The 21,772-nt window shown below is 40.4% G+C and overlaps 1 protein-coding gene across 2 annotated transcripts in view; it reads left to right on the top strand.

Moving 5' to 3' along the window:
• col27a1b (collagen, type XXVII, alpha 1b) overlaps positions 1 to 21,772 on the top strand; it is a 68,911-nt gene that overhangs the window by 15,621 nt on the left and 31,518 nt on the right. For both annotated transcript variants that reach the window (XM_061038413.1, XM_061038415.1), the window contains exons 5-11: positions 5,489 to 5,542; positions 9,183 to 9,236; positions 9,344 to 9,397; positions 15,078 to 15,122; positions 17,119 to 17,172; positions 18,635 to 18,679; positions 21,179 to 21,232. In XM_061038413.1, coding sequence (XP_060894396.1) covers positions 5,489 to 5,542; positions 9,183 to 9,236; positions 9,344 to 9,397; positions 15,078 to 15,122; positions 17,119 to 17,172; positions 18,635 to 18,679; positions 21,179 to 21,232 — 360 coding nt within the window. The remainder of the gene's footprint in view (positions 1 to 5,488; positions 5,543 to 9,182; positions 9,237 to 9,343; positions 9,398 to 15,077; positions 15,123 to 17,118; positions 17,173 to 18,634; positions 18,680 to 21,178; positions 21,233 to 21,772) is intronic.

The raw sequence follows: 21,772 nt of genomic DNA, 5'->3' as shown, positions 1-21,772 counted from the left end.
AAGTGACAGTTGCACAGAGAGAGATGTGTGTAGATGTGTGAAAGATATGATATAGACAGAATCTGCCTTTCCACAAAAGGGGTAATGTGACCTGTGTGGGCACTTTTTACTCATCACAAAGACTTCACAGCAGTCAGGAGGACACAGCGCAGCAGTGGGGCTTTACCTTTCTGACAGTAAGGTGTCATGTCTGACTGAGCAGACAGTCTCACTGCTGCTAACAACGAGCAGCATCTCTTACACGTGAGAGCAGCCACGTTCCCCAACACAGCCATGAGCCTGGCAGAGTGCTTGAGTTCACCCGGCCCTGAAGGGGATGCTTGAGAGCGGATCAAAGAGGGCTTTGTGCAGAGAAACCGACCTGCCAGTGTGCAGTCAGAATGTGACGCTGGGGTTACTGTGAAATTCAAACTATTTGCATAATTGCCTAAAGAATGGTTGACACTATTATGACATGAAATGAGGAGTCTTTGGACACTCAAGCAATGGAAGCACTGTTTCTGTCATTGATTGATTGGTGCAGAAAATGGTTTTATTTATGTTTGTAGAAAAATTCTGGTTATTTTAAAATTAATTTCATTGATAAGACATCTGTCAGAGACTTGAATGGGTTTCTCTGTAATAATTGCTACACCGACATTTATCTAGTGTTACTTGTACTTAAAGGCTTTATATGCGATTTTTTGATCCAGCAGATGTCGCCCTTGAGCACCAGCATGAAACCAAACTCATGGTGCATTTTTGTGTTAGCATGCTAATGCTAGCGATCTTTATTATGATCGTATCTTCACACTGCATGTAAATTTACCAGAAATGAGCGTGATCTAGAAACGCAGTTAAGCAGTGCGTACAGTATGTTATTCTTCTTTTCTCTTGTCCCTCAATTAAACAACTTTTATTTGCGAGGGGAGGAGTCAGCCGCCGTCCCGACAATGTCAACAAACTGAAAATATGACTCGGAAAAGCCGGAAAACATCACAGACAGTGGGACAGTGGGAGTTATTTTCAGAGGATATACTTGATCTCTATTATATTTAAGTGTGAAAAATCGCATATAAAGCCTTTAAGTGAGTATGCGGTCATCAGTGTTGAATTGTCCTTGTCCAATTAAAGTGTGAGCATATTTAAATATGTGGACCTTTTAGTCAAAAAATATCCACGTTGTAATTCTGTTTTTATGTACTGTCACACAGCGGTCGTCTAACCATTACCTAGTTGATGAAAATATTTACATTCTCCGCTCTAACAGTTTGTAGCAGCTCAACCTACCACACAGCTGCTATGGTGCCAAGTAGGTTGCATTGATCACCTACTATTTGTCTATTTAGGCAAAGTGATGGAAAAGGGCGACACCGCTGTGCCTTTAAATGGCTCATTTTACTTGCTTTACTTACAGCTACCTGACAGCTCAGTTGATCAGTCAGAATTAATATCCATTATGAAATCCACCATTTCCCTTTTTAACCATTACCTTTAGCTGTTTTCATTTACTTTTTGATCCGTAAGAGGTTCCTATATTAGTGGTTAAGTTATTGTTGTAACCTTCGGCCTTCCACAAGTTCATTATTTTCTTTCAAAATAAAAGCAGGTTTGTAGTATGTGGCACTGTTGTCCAAGACAAATTTCCCACGAAGACAGTTTGTAATCAGACAAATATCATTTTTTGTACCATGTTGTAAATATTTAAATTTCCTCTGTAAAAACAAGCATTTTAATGGGGTCTGTACTGCAGTTTTTTTTTTATTGGCTTCATTTTTAAACCCTTGAAGTTGCTGCTTAATTATTATTATTATTATATTTTTTTTTAAGATTTCTTTTTGGGCTTTTTGTGCCTTTAATAGAGAGATAGGACAGTGGATAGAGTCGGAAATCAGGGAGAGAGAGAGAGAGAGTAGGGAATGACATGCAGGAAAGGAGCCACAGGTGGGATTTGAAACTGGGCCGCCCGTTTGAAGGACCATCGCCTCCATACTTGGGGTGCGTGCACTAACCACTGTGCCACCAGCGCCCCAAGGTTGCTGCTTAATTTTAACCCTCGAAAAGAATCCGGAGAAGAAATGGCAACCCCTTAAATTTAGGAGCACTTATTCCACCTTATCTTGTTGCTTTAAAGAGGTCATATTATGCCCTTTATGGGGTTCATATATTTAATCTATGTACCTACTAAAGTATGTTCACAATAGATAAAGTTCGAAAAAAGTGTCTGTTTTCATGTACTGCCGCTCCATGCACCGGCTCGCTTCTGACTCTCTCTGTAACGCTCTGAAGTTCCCACGTTCCAGGGTCCCCACGTGTGCCAAGTCTGATCTGATTGGTCGGCCGGTTGGCTCTGTCGTAATTGGTCAGTCGCTCAGCACGGTTCTCGGAAACGTCACGCCCCTTTTACCATATTGGGAATGCAGCTACTTTGGCTCCGAGGGGAGCAAAAACATCAGTATACAAACAGCAATGGCCGGTTTTCAACTTCACCAATCTGACAACGGAGAGGAGGAACAAACACAACAACCTTTGCCACGAAGGCATGAGCACGACGTTTCAGTGTTGTAGATATTTATTACCTTAATAATGATACCTGTGGTAGCACCTTAGCACTACTGTGCTACCACAGGCTGCGGCATATCGTGGGCGTGCCACAGAAGTTTAATGGGCGTGAAACATGACCTGCTGGGCTTGCCACAACAAGCCAATGGGCTTAGATCAGTGATCTCACACTGACAATGACGTCGGACTGGCAATTTTTTCAAGGGGGGCTAGAACCGAGCGTTACATGCAGCTAATGCTACAGCTAACAGGAGGACGTAGGAGAAGCCTCGTTTCCGCGGACTTTGAATTTTTGCAAATAGATGTGCCTAAACATGCACAGGACACTTGGAAAACACACTAAAGAGCATATAAAACCAGAAAAAGCATAATATGACCCCTTTAAAGCATGTATAATACTCTTACTGCTGCTTTTCACAGTAAATAGAAGAGTTGTTGTCCATGAATAATGATCCTACGCTTTGCCCAGTGTGGAAATTATAAGATTGCACGAACACAACACGAAGCAAAGCATTTCTAGGTCATGACTTTTTAATAAGTTTTAAAGACACAATTTACAGAAATCTCCTGAAAAACTCCAGAGATTTGGCTACCCCAAGGGGCTTTAGGCTATGTGTGAACGCAAACAGCTGCATTTTTCACGCAGACTTTACCCAGATTTTCTCCGGCCAGACCCCTAGGATTTTTTCCGTAGAATGTCCGAGTGAGCTGATGTCTGAACGCGGCAGCATATACTCCAAAGATTTCAACTCGAGCCAATAGAAAGAGAATGACGTTTATATACAGTGACCGGCTAAAGTGTCTGCACGGGACCACTACAATCTCCGTGCACGTAATTAAACTGCTGCATGATGTTTTCTGTTCGTCAGTATGTTGTTCTCCACTCTTCTGTGGATGTTGTCATTCCATTGGATTACACATAGCATTGATATGAAGGCAAATATTCTCATTATAACGTTGTGTAGCGGACTCTGTTGCTTCGGCCGCTACTTCCGCGTTGTTCATTTACGTCACGTCTTACCTCGGGAAATCCCCCGCCCCCCCTCCCCTCTGACAGGGATAGTCCCCCGCTGTGAGGAGCATATGTGAACGGCTAGGTCGGGAGAATCTCCAGAGCGTTCCTCCTGTAATTATCTAGATACTATCCGGAGTGCATATGTGAAAACAGCTTTATATACCTTCATGCTATCAAGCAATAGATTTATCAAGCAATAGATTTATTGTTAAATAGACACTAACATTAAGCGTGACATACTAGGTACATAATGTAGGATAAACTACAAATAAAGATTAAATGAAAAGCCATAACATCTTCTTAATACACATTGTGTTTAAAATTCACCGGGTTAAAGACTGACCCCCAATTCACGGGCGCGAGCCGTCCGACGGAGCAAAACCGTGGCGCTGACGGACCGCGGCGCGCACGGAGTATGTGTGAATTGGGGGTGAGTGTTTCCTTCTTCTCACTTGTTGTCCAGTCAAGGTGTCAGCGGGTCTGTTCAGAGTTAATGATCTATAAAAACAGTAGCACTCCCCGTCTCACTCCTGTAAAAGTCTGTGGCCCACATCGTAAACCTGGCCACAGCCCTGGCATACAGGTGCCCTTCATCTGGAGGCCTCAGGTGTGACTGTGTGTGTGTGTGTGTGTGTGTGTGTGTTGACCTGTGTTTACATTAACACTTGTATGTATGTTTGTGTTTATATTTGCTGGTGGTCTCTAAATGGTTTCTTGTGAAGAGTTCTTTTTAATAATCAAGCAAAGAGGCACTTTATTCCTCTTCTCAGCCGCGTGATGATAGATAGACAAAGTGACTCACTCTCCCCATCAAGTATCTGTCTCCATCAGGATAACAACCACCCACCTGGTGCCTCTTCACCTTGTGTACAGCAAGAATGCAAATGGAAACATACTTTCCCATCTTTTCATTTCTCCTCTACCTCTCCTCCTCTCTTTGCTTCCTATCTGAAGATAATGACTTCCATACGTTTTAATATCGAGCGAGTGGAAAGGGGTATGCTCTGAATAGAGGAGGAGGAGGAGGAGGAAATCTGTAGATGAGCTTCTGTTAAGTGGCTCCATATGCCCAGCAGTGAGCGCCTGTGAGGGGGGAGAGAGTTTGTGTGAGGAGCTGTTCGCCTCCTCTCCACAGTCTGATAATTGAGCACAGATAAATAACAGAGACAGAGACTGGCTGGATCGCCCAACCATACTCTTACACCTCTTGGCCTCCAGCGTCTGTTTCACTCAGAGTTATACAATCCCTTACTTTCACCTCTAGCTCAGGGGAATGAGGTTTCTACTCTCAATGCATGGAAAGTTTGAAAAACTCAGACTGACGATCCTAGTAGCTTCCTGTTCAGGCCTTCTGAACATGTTTCAGTTTTTCTGGAGAAGGTTGTCTATGCTCAGCAATTCGACCGTGTGTGCAGCTGAACTCCTCAAAAGGATTCTTCAGGAAGTTGTGGCTTTATTTTTCCAAACAATCCCTCTATGCCGCTCGCTTGAATTTATAGTCCCTTCAAAAAGAGAAAATAGTAGTCTCCTCACTCTCTGCTCCTCTATGTCTGCCCAAGGCCGGACTTGCAAAAGATTGTCCTTTCTGATCAAACTTTTGACACATATCGCTCAATGAATAAAGCTTTGAAGCAGGTTGTATATCACAGACACCTATGGCACAGAGCGATTGGGGGATATGGGTGATGGATGAGTGGCCTTCACTTTGTGGGACCCAAGAAACCAGGGGAAAAGTGTGGGGATGAGGAAAATCACATCCATATGTCATAACTTGGACAGGCAGGCGAGGCAGGCATGAGGCGCAGTAAGTCTCACAGAGCACCTATACACCGCTGACCTGTCCCATAATACAAACAGACAGTGGAAAGGGAACAATATGTGCATACATGTGTGAATACACATAGTACTAATCATGTGTGTTTTTGTTTTCAGGGTCCACCTGGCCCACATGGAAACCCTGGTCGCTCTGGACCTCCAGGAGTGAAGGTACGGTATCAAGGAAAAACAATTTCACGTCAATTGCTCCCTTTCTCTATCTGGGCGGATAAAATACATACGGTCCATTTTGTAATATGTATCTGAAGAAAAGGAAACAAGCTGCAACCTTTAAATATGTTAGAAACAAAAGATTTCAGGGAAAAAATGTCAGTAGTGCCACAATTTACTACAATTTAAACACTTCAGTCTGCTATCATTTTTAAATCTATTAAATGGTTCAATTGTATAAAGCTGCCCTAAAAGAAATTTGGGTCAGCATTAATTTGAAATGGTTGCCAATAGGGCTGCAACTGACTAAACTTTTCATTGACAATTACATTTGTTGAAAATCGTTTTTATCTTTACTTTTAATTGATAAATTGTTAGCTCTATAATGATTCAAAAGTTTTAAACTGTCAATCAGTGTTTCCTAGTGCCCAAGATAACTGCCTCAAATGTCCATATGTTCACATCTTAGATATATTCATTCATTAGCAAATATTCACATTTAAGAGATTGGAATTTTTTTCATAGAAAATGACTCAAGCCATTTAAAGGGATACTTCACCCGTTGAAACATGAATCTGTATTGACATTGGGTCATATATGTAGTAGAAATGTGAAATACATTTTAAAGTTGGTGCCTTCTTGGCTGAGAAAAGGCAGAAAGTGTCTTTTTGGCTCAGGTGGATGAAAGACACCAAATCCCAGAATGCACAGCACCGCAGGCCACTCCCACTAAGGTCCTCTAGTTCAGAATCAGAATGAGAAATACCCAGAGGGAAATTCGATCGTTACAGTTTCTCCAAAGTATACAATATAGCAGTAGAAATATAGTAATAAAAACATTTACAGACATATTTACTTCAACACATGAGGCCGTTTCCTCAACTGATTCCGAAATTTCTTCCAGAAGGAATTGGCATACAGACTCTATGTCTGTGTCCATAGGCAAACAGTGAGAGCACCGACACTACCAGTCCGCCCCAGCTTGAGCCGGCCCGGGATCCTCGTTCTCACCGCCGCTGACAGGCAGGCATTATGGCTCGGCTGCTGAGCTGGAAGTGGCCGGCGGCGGCCAGCATTATAGGCAAGAAGAAGAAGAATTTATACTTTATTGATCCCGCGAGGGGAAATTCTGATGATGCAAAATGACGATTTTTGCGTCATCAGAAGCTCCTTTTCAGACTTCCTTCAGATTTCCTTCAGATTTCCCATCTCAGGGGAAAATGGAAAGGGGAAAAACTAATCGATGTCTCAACAAAAACACAGTATGGAGCTGGTTGGACGTGACAGCATCCCAAATAGGTTACATTTTGTCTTCTAAAAAAACACAGCATGCAACTGTTTCGGGAAATAACGTTGACATCTATATATTTTGACTTCTATTTAAGAATTTATGTCTTCAGTGGGAACTAATGGGCTTGGGGGCTGAGAGCCAAATACAGAGTCAGGGAGTCTGAAAGTGTTGAGAGATGGACCCACACTGTGTTTGTTTGGGTCTTTTCATGGGATTTGATGTGAGAGGAAAATACTGAAACATAACATGCTGTTGGTGGTTTGTTTACATCGAGAACACAGCAGGGGAAAAAATATCTAATGTTATGTTATGAAGAGCCAACAATCATGAAAATGTATTTTTATGTTTACTTTGAGCTCAAAAATAGAAATAATCTAATCTCCTTTTTGTTATTTAGGTTAAAAGTTGACAGGGCATTTAAGTTACTTTCTATTCTTTAAAAAGTTGATGCAGCCAATCTCTGAAGTGGAGTTTTAGGTAAGGGGAACCTCTTGGGGATGCTAGTAGTTTGAAGGATTACAAAAAAAATGTGTTAATTAAATAGAATAAAATATATGCCTGTGCTTTCATAACTCATATCTACCAATATGTAACAAGGGCATTATAAGAACAATGAATAAATAAAACACAACCATGTCAGTCTGACGAGGCAGTACATCTTTGGTTTCTTTCTTGATCCAGTGTTTGTGATTTCACTGAGTTTGCATGTCTGAGGTCAAATCCTCTTGGCGTTACAGCACAACTCTTCAGCCTCTTAGAAAGCCATTTGTTTCCCTTGAGGAGAGAACAGCAGTTTTTAATCTTTCTGGTTCACTAATTTGCAAGTACTTGACATCAGTCTGCGTTCCAGCTGATTTAAATTGTCAACACAGAGGGTTGTTTTGCTCCACAATATGCCAATCTGATATCACAAAGGGCAATGTATGTTAGACTCTGCTAGAATAAAACGGAAAATTCCTCATATTTCCAGGCCATAACTAATCCATTTGAACGCATTGGATTTTCGGCATTTTCCACAGTGCTTTTAAACATTAAAAAACATAATCAATGCCATGGTTTTGGCTCGATTCAACCAAAGGGGGGAAAAAAAAACAAATTTCATATCATACATATGTGTTACTGGAGCCTAACCAAGCCTGGCCCAGCTCAGTTTGACCCATTTGCACACAAACCTCAAACAGCAAAGGGCCTGGTCTGGCACAGGTCCCTGTCAGCAGAAAAAATTAACATGTTGGATGGAAACATGCTGTGTTTGAGCTGCGATTTGTTTTGTTTATGACGCTTCATCAGGACGTAAGGATGATTAACTGAGACATGATGATGATCAATCTATCTCCTGTGGCTTCCCATTAAGCATTAAATGAAATTAATGACAGCCTGAAACATGTGTTTAAAAAGCACAAGTACTTGTTTAGGTCTTGAGTTTTTAGAAGAAATTGCCTCATTTAGCCTCATTTTAATTGAACACTCTTCATATGATGTAGTTGAGGTATAAACTTTTAGACAAGACACAGTGATCATGCATGTGCTCTTGGCTGGAGTTAAACTCTTGGCGCTGTAAAGAAATCTGTCTGCAGAAAATTCCCAATAAGTTTTTTTAATGGCAAGTTGCTGAAAGGAACATGTAGGTTTAAATGGTCTGCTATACTGCGTAATGGAACTTTTGAGATAAAACCTTTTCATTTGAAGAAGTGCATGTCTTTCCTGCTTTGCGTAGCATGGAGCCTTTTGGACTTGACATCGACGATATGGAAAGATTGGACCCCATATGGAAAAATTGTTTCCTTTAGCACTGCAACACAATGTGTCACAGTGCAGGATTTCTCTCCATGTCTCATGTCTCATGTTCATTGAAATGTTGAATAATCGGATTACTTTTTAATAGTCCAACAGTCAGTGTTGTCACCTCTTTTTCTTCCTTTAAGGAAGTTATCATTAAGGAACTTATCAATTTCCTAGGCCTCTCTTCCACTAGTGTGATTGGATGTTGAATGTTGACCCAGTATGCACTCACAGGATTCCCACTACCCGAAAAGGGAGAAGAATGTACACGGTCACTCCCCATCACTTCTCGCTGTCTTGGTGTAAACCGAGTCACCGGAGGGCATAAACGGACTGTACTTTAGTGTAAATACAACTGCTAGACTCACCAATAAGAAGGATGCACTCATTACTCTGATGGTGTAAATGCCAACAGCAAACTCCTCTGCGCCCTGTGAAGTGGAATGCTTTGGCAATGCAGCAAATATTCAGTAAACGTTGGTGCAGAAAAGGATATATCTCAAGCCCACTGGGGGAAAAGTGAATCTGGAATCTTAAAATAAACTGTTCTCTGTTTTTATCTTCCAGGGACAAAAAGGAGATCATGGATTGTCCCCAGGTCTTGCCTCCAAAGGACTTAAAGTATGCACATTGCCATCTTTCATTTAATTAAATTACTCCATTATTTGCAGACACAATAAGGTAAATTGTGTCAGCTTATAACCTGTGACACAATTTGTCTGTTTTAGGGAGAACCTGGTGTATTTGGCCCACCTGGACTGCCTGGCCAAGCTGGACGAAAGGTAGAAAATCTGATTTAATCTCATTAACTCAAGCTGAATTTCTGTTTGTGTGTTTAAGTCTACAAGGAAGTCACTGATATCTGCTAAATATCACTGGCCCTGTCCCATATGTGTGAAGGTTCATGTTGTGCTCCTGTGTTGGCTCTTTTTCTGTTCTCAAAGTGTTTTCAGGCATAAACTGTACACCTTGAATGAATGCATTTTATTGAATGAGTGGAGTTCTGTATGTGGAGGCTCACTAAATCAAACGTGCACTCTCAACCCCCCCGGCCCACTCTTCACTGCCTTTGAGGTGGAAAAATCTGTGATATTGCAGCGTTCAGAAGCTCCAGCCAAACATGGATGTTTGAGCTCTTGTTTGGAAAGCTGCCGCACTTAATGCAGGCGTCAGGGAACACACCTGTGTTCAAGCTCCCATGTGGGTTGAAATACTGAAGGTTTGAATATCTCAGCTGTTACATCATCTGCATCACAGGCCTTCGAAGTGATGAAGGAAGTCGAGGTGAGCTGAAGTTTACAGAGTGAAACTTTTTGCTTTCTTCAAATGCGTGTTATGTCACTTAGTCTCAGGAGAACAATTCCTGTAAAAGTAGGACAAGTTCTGAATGTGGTTTAGCTCTGTGATCTGTTCCTGCCCTGAATTGTTTGTCTACATTATTTGACTTCTTCACATGCCACTGAGCTGGGTTATCCTGACAGAGAGTGATGGTAAGCAGCATGTTTTTCCAAGGCCTTTTGCATTTTATCCTTGGCCTTTTCCCAAAGCCTGTTATCCCCCTCACAGTAATTACACATCTCAAGTGGACCAGAGCTGGCTGGATTTCCTTCCATGCAGAGTGAGCAAATTACATAGTACTCTGTAACCCACTTTGTTTTTCCACATAGTTTGTTCTAAGACAATGTTTTTGCATTGCTTTTTTTTTTAATTTATTATAAATAAATAGCTTTTGTATAATCTTGATGTAAACTCATCCCATGACCAGCATTAATACAACAATCTATTTCCCTAATACCTCCAACTATCCCTACCCTCTCTGTGGCACTCGGCTTTAAGCCATTAATAAGAAAAAATTGAAACAGCTCAGATTGTTGTATAATCTAATGGTACAAAAGATCTCAAACCATCCACATATCCATATAAACAGAAGTTAGTTTGATTTTTTAGCAAGTCTTTTCAGGCAGGAGAAAATAGTTCACTTGTATGAAACTATTTTTGGCTGCTGATTGATGCAAATGTGTTGCTGTAGTGATTATTCATAGCAACAGGATGTTGGTCAGATTGACTGAAAATTAAAGCTCCCATGATCATTTAAAGGAAGGAAGACACTGCACAGTTTAACATATGGCTAAGTGATCCTGGTCCAAATTCTACCTACCTCTCTGATACCTTTCCTACATTACATGTGACATTTGGTTGATCTGTTGACCTTACTGCTCACTGCAATAGAATCAGTAGACTTCAGGTGTTTTACCCTTTCTTAGAGACCAAGGTAAGACTGAATGAAGACATTTCTTGAGCAACAATGAACCTCTGAGACTCAGTGGAACAACTTGTCAGGCTTTCCCTGCACGGTCAATACATGTCATTGTTGGTTTTAGCCTTTTCATTTAAAAGAAAACAGTGAGGAAAAGATCTACAAAGATTTCCTTTCCTTAAACATATCTTTACTGTGTTAATGAGAAATGTTGATTTATCTTGTCAGGCTGATTTAGAATAGCAGTAACTTGTATTTAAAAGAGAGCCAGCAGACTGGAAGACATACGGCATCTTTCTCACCATGTTTATAGAAGGGAGTAGTAAAATGTTTCGAGCTGTCTGCAGCAATGGCTGATTCCTCGCATACTCTGCCATCCTTTTTTCTAGCTGCCTCCAGACACTGGAGATGGCAACAATGTGCAGTGGATTTTCCAAAAAAAATCACAAATTCAGCAGTTTCCCCGGATTCATCTTGTTAGCAAAAGGAATTGCTGCAGACACGTCACTCAGACCAATGTGGGACAAAAACAAAACTCCCACAGAACCCCCAAATCTATGAAATGTGTACACCCAGCCTATTTACAGATAGGCACTGAATCCCCAAGCTCATTTATAAATTTAATTTAATTAGTTTTTAGAGTGAGTGAGTGATTGTTTTGTTGTGTATGAAACGAGACCAAAGAAAAGCAGGAAATCACTGCTGAGTTGGCTGACACTCTCTTTGTTTTGGAAGAATCAGTTTGGATAAACAAAGCTATAAAAGCGTGTCAAAAAATCCTCATTTCCTTCATTACACTAACCACTTCGCCATCACACTGCTCCATTTGTGGTCCTCTGTCAGAATTATAATCTGGCAGTTTTGAATAAAAAAAATTAAATAAAACTATTTTCATACAATATGAAATTCCTTTGTAAGAAACTTTCTCTCTCAATTGGACATACACACACCCCTGTCCTCATTTGGGACACAAAAGCATGTGTGCAATAATGCTTTGGCCGGAGCTCCACAGTCTGTTATGCAATCGGACAGCGCTGACTATGAAAAACCATCTGGTCTGCTTAAGGTTCCTTTTTTGAACTGGAACCTTCCCTGAGACTTCACTGAATGGAGGAAGACCTCTGCTAGCATTGTGAGTCATGCGATGGGGAGTCATGGGAAAAGCTGATATTCCTTCTTGTGGTTATGTTGATTAAGAATATTTTCTGGGTGTGTTCAGACATCCTGGCAGATATTAAGAATGGTTGTAACAGATCCCCTTTCTCCTCCTCCTCTGATAAACTCAAGTTGGATTCTGGTCCATCTGATCAAATCTGTGCCGACCTCAATGACACATCGGTCCTTCAAGTAACTGCTGACAGACATACAAAGTATTAAACTGTAGTTTGCATCCAGCAAATAAAGGAAAGCCCGGTTCTGCTGAAAGCCACCAGGCACCTCATTGCTTGCAGCTGTTCCTAGCTCATTCAGTTTTTTGATCACGAAAGCGAAAACTCCTTACAAGGCACTTTTGAATTCAAATTACACAGTAATTCCATCATCAGCCAATGACGAAGCCGGGCATTGGCTCTCTGGTCTGCTCTTGTCCAACCTGATCTTAAAACTATGAACTGTTGCGTACTTTTTGGACCCTTTTTAAAGAGTTTCATGCTCATTTCCTTGGCCCACTTCCAGAAAAAGCCTTCCTCACTGTGGGAAATGTGTAAAGATGTAATGAGGAGGTTGCATGGGAGTCAGGCAACGGTCTGCACTGTAAAGTAAGAAGAGCCTCGCGTGTGTGTGCACATGTCAAACTTTGTCGAACACATTGGAACATTACAGCCCTGGACCAGTTTGGCCTTTCGTCTGTCAGCTCTGATCAAGGCCTTTAACTTATTTTTTGTTATGCAAGCATCAAGTTTTTTCTTTCTGCGCTCCAATGTTGTGTAACAATCTCTACCTTTACTTGCTAATACAACAAGTTTGCCAGTCATTGCACTAATGCAATGCAATAACCAATAAAGCCAAAAATAAAAAAGTGATAGTTACAAACAACAGTGTAATGCGAGCAGAGAGTGTAATGTAAGTCCACACTACCAATATGTCAGCAATCGTTTTTTTTGGCCCACCAATACTATATGATTTTTTTTAACTGTATAGTTATTGTAGTGGGACTCGGTTTCCAGCTATAGGTCTAAGTATTGCTATTGGGAAGGAAAAAATATTATTGTTTTTGTGTGAATTAAATATAAATGTCTTTGACACTGCTGAGGAAAGTGTGTTAGGTCTGTAAGCAGGGGTTACTCTGCTGCTTTAGCTGAACTTTCCCTGCTGGCTACAGGGTTGATCTGGTGTGTGTTACACAAATTAAAGTTGTTTTCGCTTCATAGAAAGTGTGACCTAATGGAGAACAGACAGCCAAACAAAAGATGAACAGAACTGTGATAGCTGTCCAGTTTTGTTGAGTCCATTTACAATACACACCTACACACTGAATAGACAGATATCCTTTCTCCACTTTTACTGTACTCAGCTGTATTGGCCTTGTTGGAAGGCCCAGGCACATTCTTCTGTCCTCCTGAGGCTGCAGTTCTTTGGCTTAAACATGAAACTCATCTACTCCAAAAAGCCTGTCAGATTTTTCCAACTCAAAGCACATTGAGTTTGCAAAAAAATAGACAATCAACATCAACAAGGAAGTCTACAAGGCTGCAGTGTGACACAGTCTGATTGAATAACTGTGGACAATGGACCAGCATCTAGCTTCATTCGTCTAGGACTGCAGGAGATATCACTCAAAATAATCCTTAGAAATGGATTTTCTTCCATTTTTAAGGGCTTTGTTGGACTCAACAAATCTTTGAGAATTACTAAACGTCTGTTACATGAGTCAGTGAATGCACAACTTTAGCTTTCTTCGAATGATTTGACCAAGTACAAAGTATGGTATAAAGTATTATTTTATTTATTTCAGAGGACAGTGGATATAGTAGGAAATTGGGGACCCCGGCCGCCCACCTGGAGGACAACAGCTACTGCACATGAGGCGCAAGCTAACCACTAGACCACCAGTGCCCCAATTTTAATTCCTCAAATTTTTGGAATAGAAAATCTTTATTTATGATGCTGCACACCACATTAAAATATTTTATAAACATGTAATAGAATCATATTGTCTTCTGAATGACGGCTGAGCGTTTCTACCTCTCCAAAAAAGGGGCACATAAGAATTGTTGTTTACTGAACCCCTCAAAAGTCCTTCAACTTTTGATACATTTTCTTCTTCTTCACAATCATCCTGATAATCTCCTAACCTTCAAAATGGTTTTCTGCTTGACATCGTGCTACCAGATATTGCAGGATATTTGCAGAGGGAGATTCAAGCCTCATGTATACACACCTGCTGCAAGACATTATACTGCTTGGTATGGGACTCTTTATGGTGACATGTTAATAACACTTCTCAGAATTTTGTACATCAGCCTATGGTTTACTTGTAATGCTGCAGACAGGACAGGGCAGCTGGTGGCTAATGACCTCACACTTCAAGGGATAGACGTGTTCTTCCCTCAGACATGACTTCACATGGCTCTTATCTGTAGACCTTGATTGTAAAAAGATGAATACGTTTCATGAGCAGCTGGCATGCTCATTTTAGACCACAGGGAATGAAGGTGACCATTAAACTCTTTTGGGTTCATTTGTTCCTGTCTAATTAGCTTACAGTTTAATTCATGCAAGATTGCTGTGTATTGTTTTGTCAGAGTGCATTCATAGCAACGATTAGACAAATTCATGGTCAAGCAGCTGTGCTGCAACAACAAATAAAAAGCCATTGTTCTTGTGTTAAATTGAAGTGTTTTATTCAGGGTTAACGAGCCATTGCTGCTGATAAGTGGTCATTAGTTTCACAGCTATTACATTTGTCCTTGCTGTTGACCATTTAAACCGAAACCGTCCAGGTCTTTATTAGGTTGTCAATGAAAAAAAAAAAAAAGAAAACAAGTCAAGTCCTCTGAGGCAATTTGAAAGACATTCAACAGAATTTTAACCCCTGCAGTGTTGAAATGAAATGTTGAAATGTTCCTGAACTCTAAGTGATAAACTTTATGCCAACAATAGGTTTTTTTTTGTAATTTGACCAATGACTTAATATTTGTTTAATAGACCAACATACACTTTCACTAGATTTTCAGGGCTCTAACTAGATGTTTCTTTATCTACAGGGACAAAAAGGTCATCCTGGTCCCTCTGGTCTGCCTGGTGAACCTGTGAGTACTTCCTTTTTTTTTTTTAAATCATTGCCCCAGTGTGCTGTGTATGATGCATTTTCTCTCATGTGCATTATCTATGGAGCATTTATCTATCAAATATCAGTCCTGTTTACCATCAAATTACAATAATGCTTTTGTTCGGACCATTCATTAAACATGAGTGATTGATTTGAATGTAACTTAAGGACTAATTTGAGCTCAGTTAGTAAACTGGTTAAGGGTTGGATAAAAAGATGTGTGATATTGAAAATACCTACAGATAACTCTGATGTCACTTCCATGTGATCAACAATATCTGAGGTGAGGGGTTAAAAACAATCATGAGGCATCAAAAACATTTTCTGATGAAGCAAGAGTGTCTCTTATAAACAACAAGAATGTGATTTCTAAGGTGAACACCCCCCCCCCCACCCCCTCCTTCTCTCTGAGGTGTTATCATGCTCTCTAAATCCACTGCCTGCTGTTTGCCTGTCTGATGGCTGCAATGTGTGTTAGCTGCTCTTCTGTGTTTGTTTACTCATAAAAAGAGCCAATAACTTAGAGACAAAGTTCCCATCCGAGTAAAGCATGTGTTCCCATTTAATAATACAAAACAGGAGGAATGGAGAGAAAGAACATTTTAACCGTCACACAAAAAAAGTGTGTGGAAAAAGAGTTAGTTAAGATAGAAGAGACATTGGACTTAAGTCGTGCTGGAATCTTGGCCGGAATAGAGAAGAAGAGTTTTTTGGCCGAGGAACAAGTGGGCTAAATAGTTTGGACACCCCTAGGTCATTCCTCCTCCTTCTCCTCCTCCTTTTCTCCCTCCTTCCTGAGCTCAAATCCGGTGTACTATCTTGCAGAAAAATGTGCTGTGTCACAACGATTAAAAAATGCCTTTCTTGAGATGAGGCAGTCTTTTTGATGACTCAAATAGAAAATTTGTTACATCAAGAGGAGTCTGCAAGGATTGGCCTTTTTGTTAATGAACTTTTTTTCATTGTTTTCTTATTCAGTGACAATAATTGGCGACACCTCGTGCCAGAAAGATATTTTTTCTCTGGTACTGAAGACAGCTCACTCTCAGTGTTTCTTTGCAAGTAAAATTTTTCGTTATTCTGAAGCAGAATTGAATACGTGTCTGCGATAACTCTCATGACTTTATAGGACTTACATTATATTGCACTATACATTTACTTTCTGCCATTGACATTGAAATAGAAAGATGTGATGGTTCATAATAGTCTTTCTGCAACAATGCATAATTGTATCAATAATTACCGTCCTGCATTGTGATATGTCCTCTGTTGCAACAGTTCCTCCTTTACTGACTACTTTGACTACTGTTTCCCTGTGGATATTTACAAGATTTCTCCTTTAACTTGATTTGATATTTATAACTTGATGTCTGCTGACACATTCACCATCCGGTTTAGCAAAGGAAGCAGAAAATAAAGAAACAGAACTCACTTTTTTTGCAATTCATGCAGAGTTAAACATTCCCTTCAGAGGGATGTATTTGTGCAGGGATGTATTATTATATAGCGCATTAATTAAGGTAAACATAAAAAGGCAGAACTGTGCTAACAGTTGTCTAAACAGCATGTAGCTTGACCTTATAATAATACCTCTTACTACTTACTGTCGGATTAATTGAATGGTTAGAGGGGCAACGTCTGCGGTGGCCTCTTTCCTTAAGCAACACTGACGGGACCAAACAAAAGGTCTTTATTTAACGCTGAGAGATTAAAATTCTTCCATAGGAGCAATTAACTGTTGTTTATGACTTTAGACATAAAGTGCTTGTTTTCAGTATTTATTACTGTCTGTGAGGCTCTTATTGCAATCACTGCCACTCCAACAGAAACCATATGTGCATAGAGGAAACCTTTTTCCTGAAGGTTACTCCTTGCCTCCCTCACTCTATCCTTCAGTCCCTTTCTCCTTCCTTTCCTCCCTTTTAGTCTCACGTCCTCCTCAAGTGCTGATTTGTCTTCTGTCTCTCACTCCACAGGGTGAACAGGGAGATGATGGAAGCACTGGGGCCAAAGGCTATCCTGGCAGGCAGGTGCAGTAAATCTAGTGTTGCGGTGCTGGTTGAGCAGGGCCACACACACACACACACACACACACACACACACACACACACACACACACACACACACACACACACACACACACACACACACACACACACACACATACATACATACATACACAAATACACAGACATGGAGACACATACTCACACATAAAGAAAGATGAAGCCATAAATGGAGGTTAGGATATCATCTTTATTGCCAATGCAGCTGTTTTAGATTTAAAATTGTGATTCTGACCTGCCTCTAAATCAAAGTTCAGCTAGTTTTTTTTTCTGACTGTCACAACAATGAATAAGACAAAAAATATAGAATATATGTGAATGAATTGAATCTTTTTTGTAGCTAGAAAAAAATGAATGTAAGGATATTGGGTGTTTGGAAAAAATCTCAGCCATCGGCATTTCAAAATCGAATTTGGCAAATCCAAATCAAAGGTTTATAGCAGCTGAATGAAAGGAAAAGGCATCAGAAAGAGGGACAAACAGCTCCAAGGTGTTGTGAAGCAGCTTTTTGTGGATTTCAGCAACAGATGCCCGGTCTAGAGAGGAAATAAAATGTCAGAGGGTTTCCGCTGTAAGCACCACTCTGAAGACAGAAAAGTTAATAATGCTAATAAAATAAGAAATAATAAAAAATGAAATGTCCTTTCTTCAGGATAAGAATAAAGTTGAGGTTAATAATACTGTGACTAATGCCACAGCTCCCCAGTGCCAAGCTGCATCTGTCTGTCCAAACTGTGATTGTTAGTCCCTACCTCTCTTCTGGGAATAACATTTCACTTGAGGAGTCAAAGCTGTGGAGCTTTCTCTGCATTCAAATCTGTTTCTCTTTAGCTTTAAGAACATTTAAACTCCATAAACAGCTGGACGACTGCTCACTGGCTTATGCCTTCTGAATCTTTATGATAACTTAGAGTTCAGGCACAGGTCTCACTGTTTGCGTCTGCGATTAAGCGCACTTACTGTGTCTGAACTCTGATCCCTTTAGACACTCAGTGGTGTGTGATGGATTAGGTTTTAGCTCCCCCTACCATCTGTAGGCTGTGAATCACTGAGGGCTGCAGGTTTATGTCAATGCGTTGCACTTTGCTGATGTCTCCTGAGCTGAGGGTTGATCTTTATACTTGCAGGGAGAGAGTTTCCACACTGGTGGATTTGTCTGCGATGTCTCCGAGAAATTGATGTGAAGTATTTAAGAAAAAAAAGGCAGCAGAGAGGCCAATTCACTTTATATAGAAGTTTCAGATTCCATTTGAAATTAAAGTTGATTCTTATCATCAAGTAGGGAGGGTTTTTTAAAACCTGGTTTCATGTATTTTTTATCATAACATTTTCCTTTTTGTCATGACAGGACTTTCACAGTGACACAAATTAATGTTTGCTACTGTTTGTAACCTCAGAAATATTGTCTGTGATCTCTTACATTTAGGGTTTACCCGGGCCTGTAGGGAAAATGGGGCCAAAAGGAGTCAGGGTAAGTGGATCTTAGTTAAACCTTAGAATTAAATGTCGACTCTTTGAGGAAGTATTTCTGATCTCTATTCATAAAGCTCTGTTTTGGAAATAAATCTGTTTTTTTCTTCACTGTAAGGCTGTAAAATAAAAAAAAACTTGTTGCAATGACTTTTTATGTTTACTTGTTTTTCATGTTCTTTTGATGAATCCAAACTTCACACATCCACTGAAGCTTACAGGCTAAAAGCTATTTTTGTCATTTCTCTCTTTGGGCCCTATCGTACGCCCAGCTCAAACGCAGCGCTTGTGTCTTTTTTATTTTCCTCCTGGTTCCTTTCTTGAGGACGCAGACTGTGCCTTTGACCACCTCCTGATATTGAGATGGCATATTAGAAAGATGGGCATACATTGGCGAGTTCACAACGCGCTCCCCTGAACTTTTTCCACACACACAGGATGAGGGGAGGGAAAAAAATTGATTTATGTAAAAAAAAACGAGATTCTTATCTTCTGAGATTTTAAATCGATTTATAACTCCCAAAACAATTTTTTTTGGCTCATCAGTCACAGATGACTGGTGTAGATCCTGAAGTATGTCCTAATTAAAAAAATAGACTTTGAATCAATGGATCCAGAATTTTAAAATCGATTCATAACTCCCAAAACAAATTTTTTTTGGCTCATCAGTCACAGATGACTGGTGTAGATCCTGAAGTATGTCCTAATTCGAAAATAGACTCTGAATCGAATCGTGACCCCATGAATCGAACTGTGAGACACCCAAAGATTCCCAGCCCTACACAGGATGCACAACAGTGCACCTACTCCAAACTTGAATATCAGTGCTTATGCTGATACATTCAGATTTCAGTATTTAAGGGGACAGAGGGATGAGAGACGGAGAGCTCTTGTTTCTATTTCTTTGTTTCAAAGCTCTCCTCCGGGTTCACTTATTCCAATCTGTTAAAACAACTGTCTAAGACACACAGAAACACACACACTCTTCCAAGTACCACCGATCATAGAGCCTACAGATATTAATAAGGACTGTTCAGTGTACATTACGTGCATTAGAGAATATAGCCAAGGATTCCAGCAGAGAAATAAGCTAATAAATGTTTACAGCCTACCTTTATTTGATGTTGAGCTCACTGAACATTAGTTTACATACATCCTGTCTGGTCCTGTCTGATGTTGTGGCAATAATTCAGCGAAATGTAACTTCAGTCTGCCTTCAACATTTTTCATTCAGTTTCCTGTGTGTGTTATGTGAGTTCAGGGGAACAGTGAAAGGAGATACGTTAAATGATTCAGCTCGAGATAATTATTTTCTTATTTTTAGATACATTTTGGGGCTTTTTTATGCCTTTATTGGAAAAAGGACGATGGATAGAGTCGGAAACTGGGGAGAGTTTTAGTGGGGAATGATATACAGGAAAGGGACCACAGGAAGGTAACCCGGGCCACCCGCTTGGAGAGCTTCAGCCTCTGTACATAGAGCATGCAAACTTACCACTTGGCCACTGGCACCCCAGAGTTCGATCTTTTTAACAATGAAGACTGAAATCTGCCGCTTAAATAGCAACACGCCAGCTTGCAGGGCACATGGATCCTAAAGGGAATGAGAGCTGACACTCTGATCAGTTTGATTCATGTCATGCCAAAACACATATATGTATTATCAAGCGACTTAATCCAACATCTGATCGCTCTGCACCTCAGATTGTGTGCTGCAACTAACAAAATCTAGTTAGACGCTCCGCAAAGTGATTTGAACTTTAGACACAGGGCTTTACGCCACCTACATAGGGCCCTTTATCTTTCTGAACTGAACTGTATAATCCCTGCTAAATTAATAATTTTACAAGTGGAGGTACATAAGAAAGCCAGCATCATAAACACCACGTGTAAACTGTTGTTAACTCCATGATGATTATGATAGGCGATTTCACAAGTGTATTGTAAGTAATGAAGGGGCAATGAACTCACTTTACAACTCTCTTTGTGCTTGCTTTTCTTGCTCATGTTAGCCAAATATCATAAAACTATGTTGCTCTGCTCAGAGCATTATAATGCATTCAGACGTAAGCTTCTCATTAAATGTCAGTGTAATTTATGATTCTGCGGTTTGGCCACTCATCTTTCCTCTTCCACAGAGCAGGCTTGGCAGCAAGTTCTCCAGAGATCCCTGATGTGAGGGTATGTGCCCTTGGACTACATCGTGGAAGCCAGCACCATGCAGTCCATGGGCATATACACTTGCCTCAAGGCTTAACTCTTCAGGCCACTACTACTGTAACGAAAAGCCTGCAGTGCTGTAACAGATCAAAGTATAACAGCTGAAGTATTTGTAGAGGTTTTTAGACATTTCTCAGTGTTTTTTTGACATCCAAAGGTTCTTCACAGTGTCAATCATCTCTGCTCAGTCTTGTGTTCTCCCATGTCTACCTTCTTTTTGCTGCTCCATCTATCTTTGCCTTACCTCTGCATCCACTCCATCTTTTATTCATCTCTCCAGGGTCACATTGGCCTCCCTGGGCTTTTTGGCCGTCCTGGTCCTGATGGCGAGAGAGTGAGTATTGGTGGCTGTGAGTGTAAATGCCCACTGGGTTGTATAATATATCTGTCCATGATGGGCTATGAAATAGAAAAAGGATTTCTTTCTGGAAGTACTGCAGGCACACTTCACCAAATCACTATTATGAGACTGAAGTAGCACAAGCTCCCATGATGTGATGGATCAAACTTTCACCCTCCAACCTCTCTACTGTAATGGATGAGGTTAAAATGTAGGCGGCAGATTTAGATTTAATTAAAGCCAGCTAGAACTCTTACTCCCATTAGCCTCCTGAGCAAAACAGTGCCACAAAATGTAGACGTTTCATAAAGTATTTTGACATAGTTTTTAGCCATGATAGCCAAGTGGTACAGCAAAATCATCACACCTTAAGTCCATTTAGTGGCTGTTTGAAGCATTAGACCAAATATTCTATTTTGATAATTTCAAAGAAAGCCACCGAACAGGCTTCTAAACAACATTTTAATTGGTTTGCAAACTGAAATGGCTACTTTAATCATTCTCTAATGCTAATATAACTTTCTTTGTTTTATT

This window comes from Labrus mixtus, chromosome 5, assembly GCF_963584025.1.
Source record: "Labrus mixtus chromosome 5, fLabMix1.1, whole genome shotgun sequence".
Taxonomy (NCBI): Eukaryota; Metazoa; Chordata; class Actinopteri; order Labriformes; family Labridae; genus Labrus; species Labrus mixtus.
Note: the sequence above shows the minus strand (reverse complement) of the source record. Positions and strands in the feature narration are given on the sequence as shown.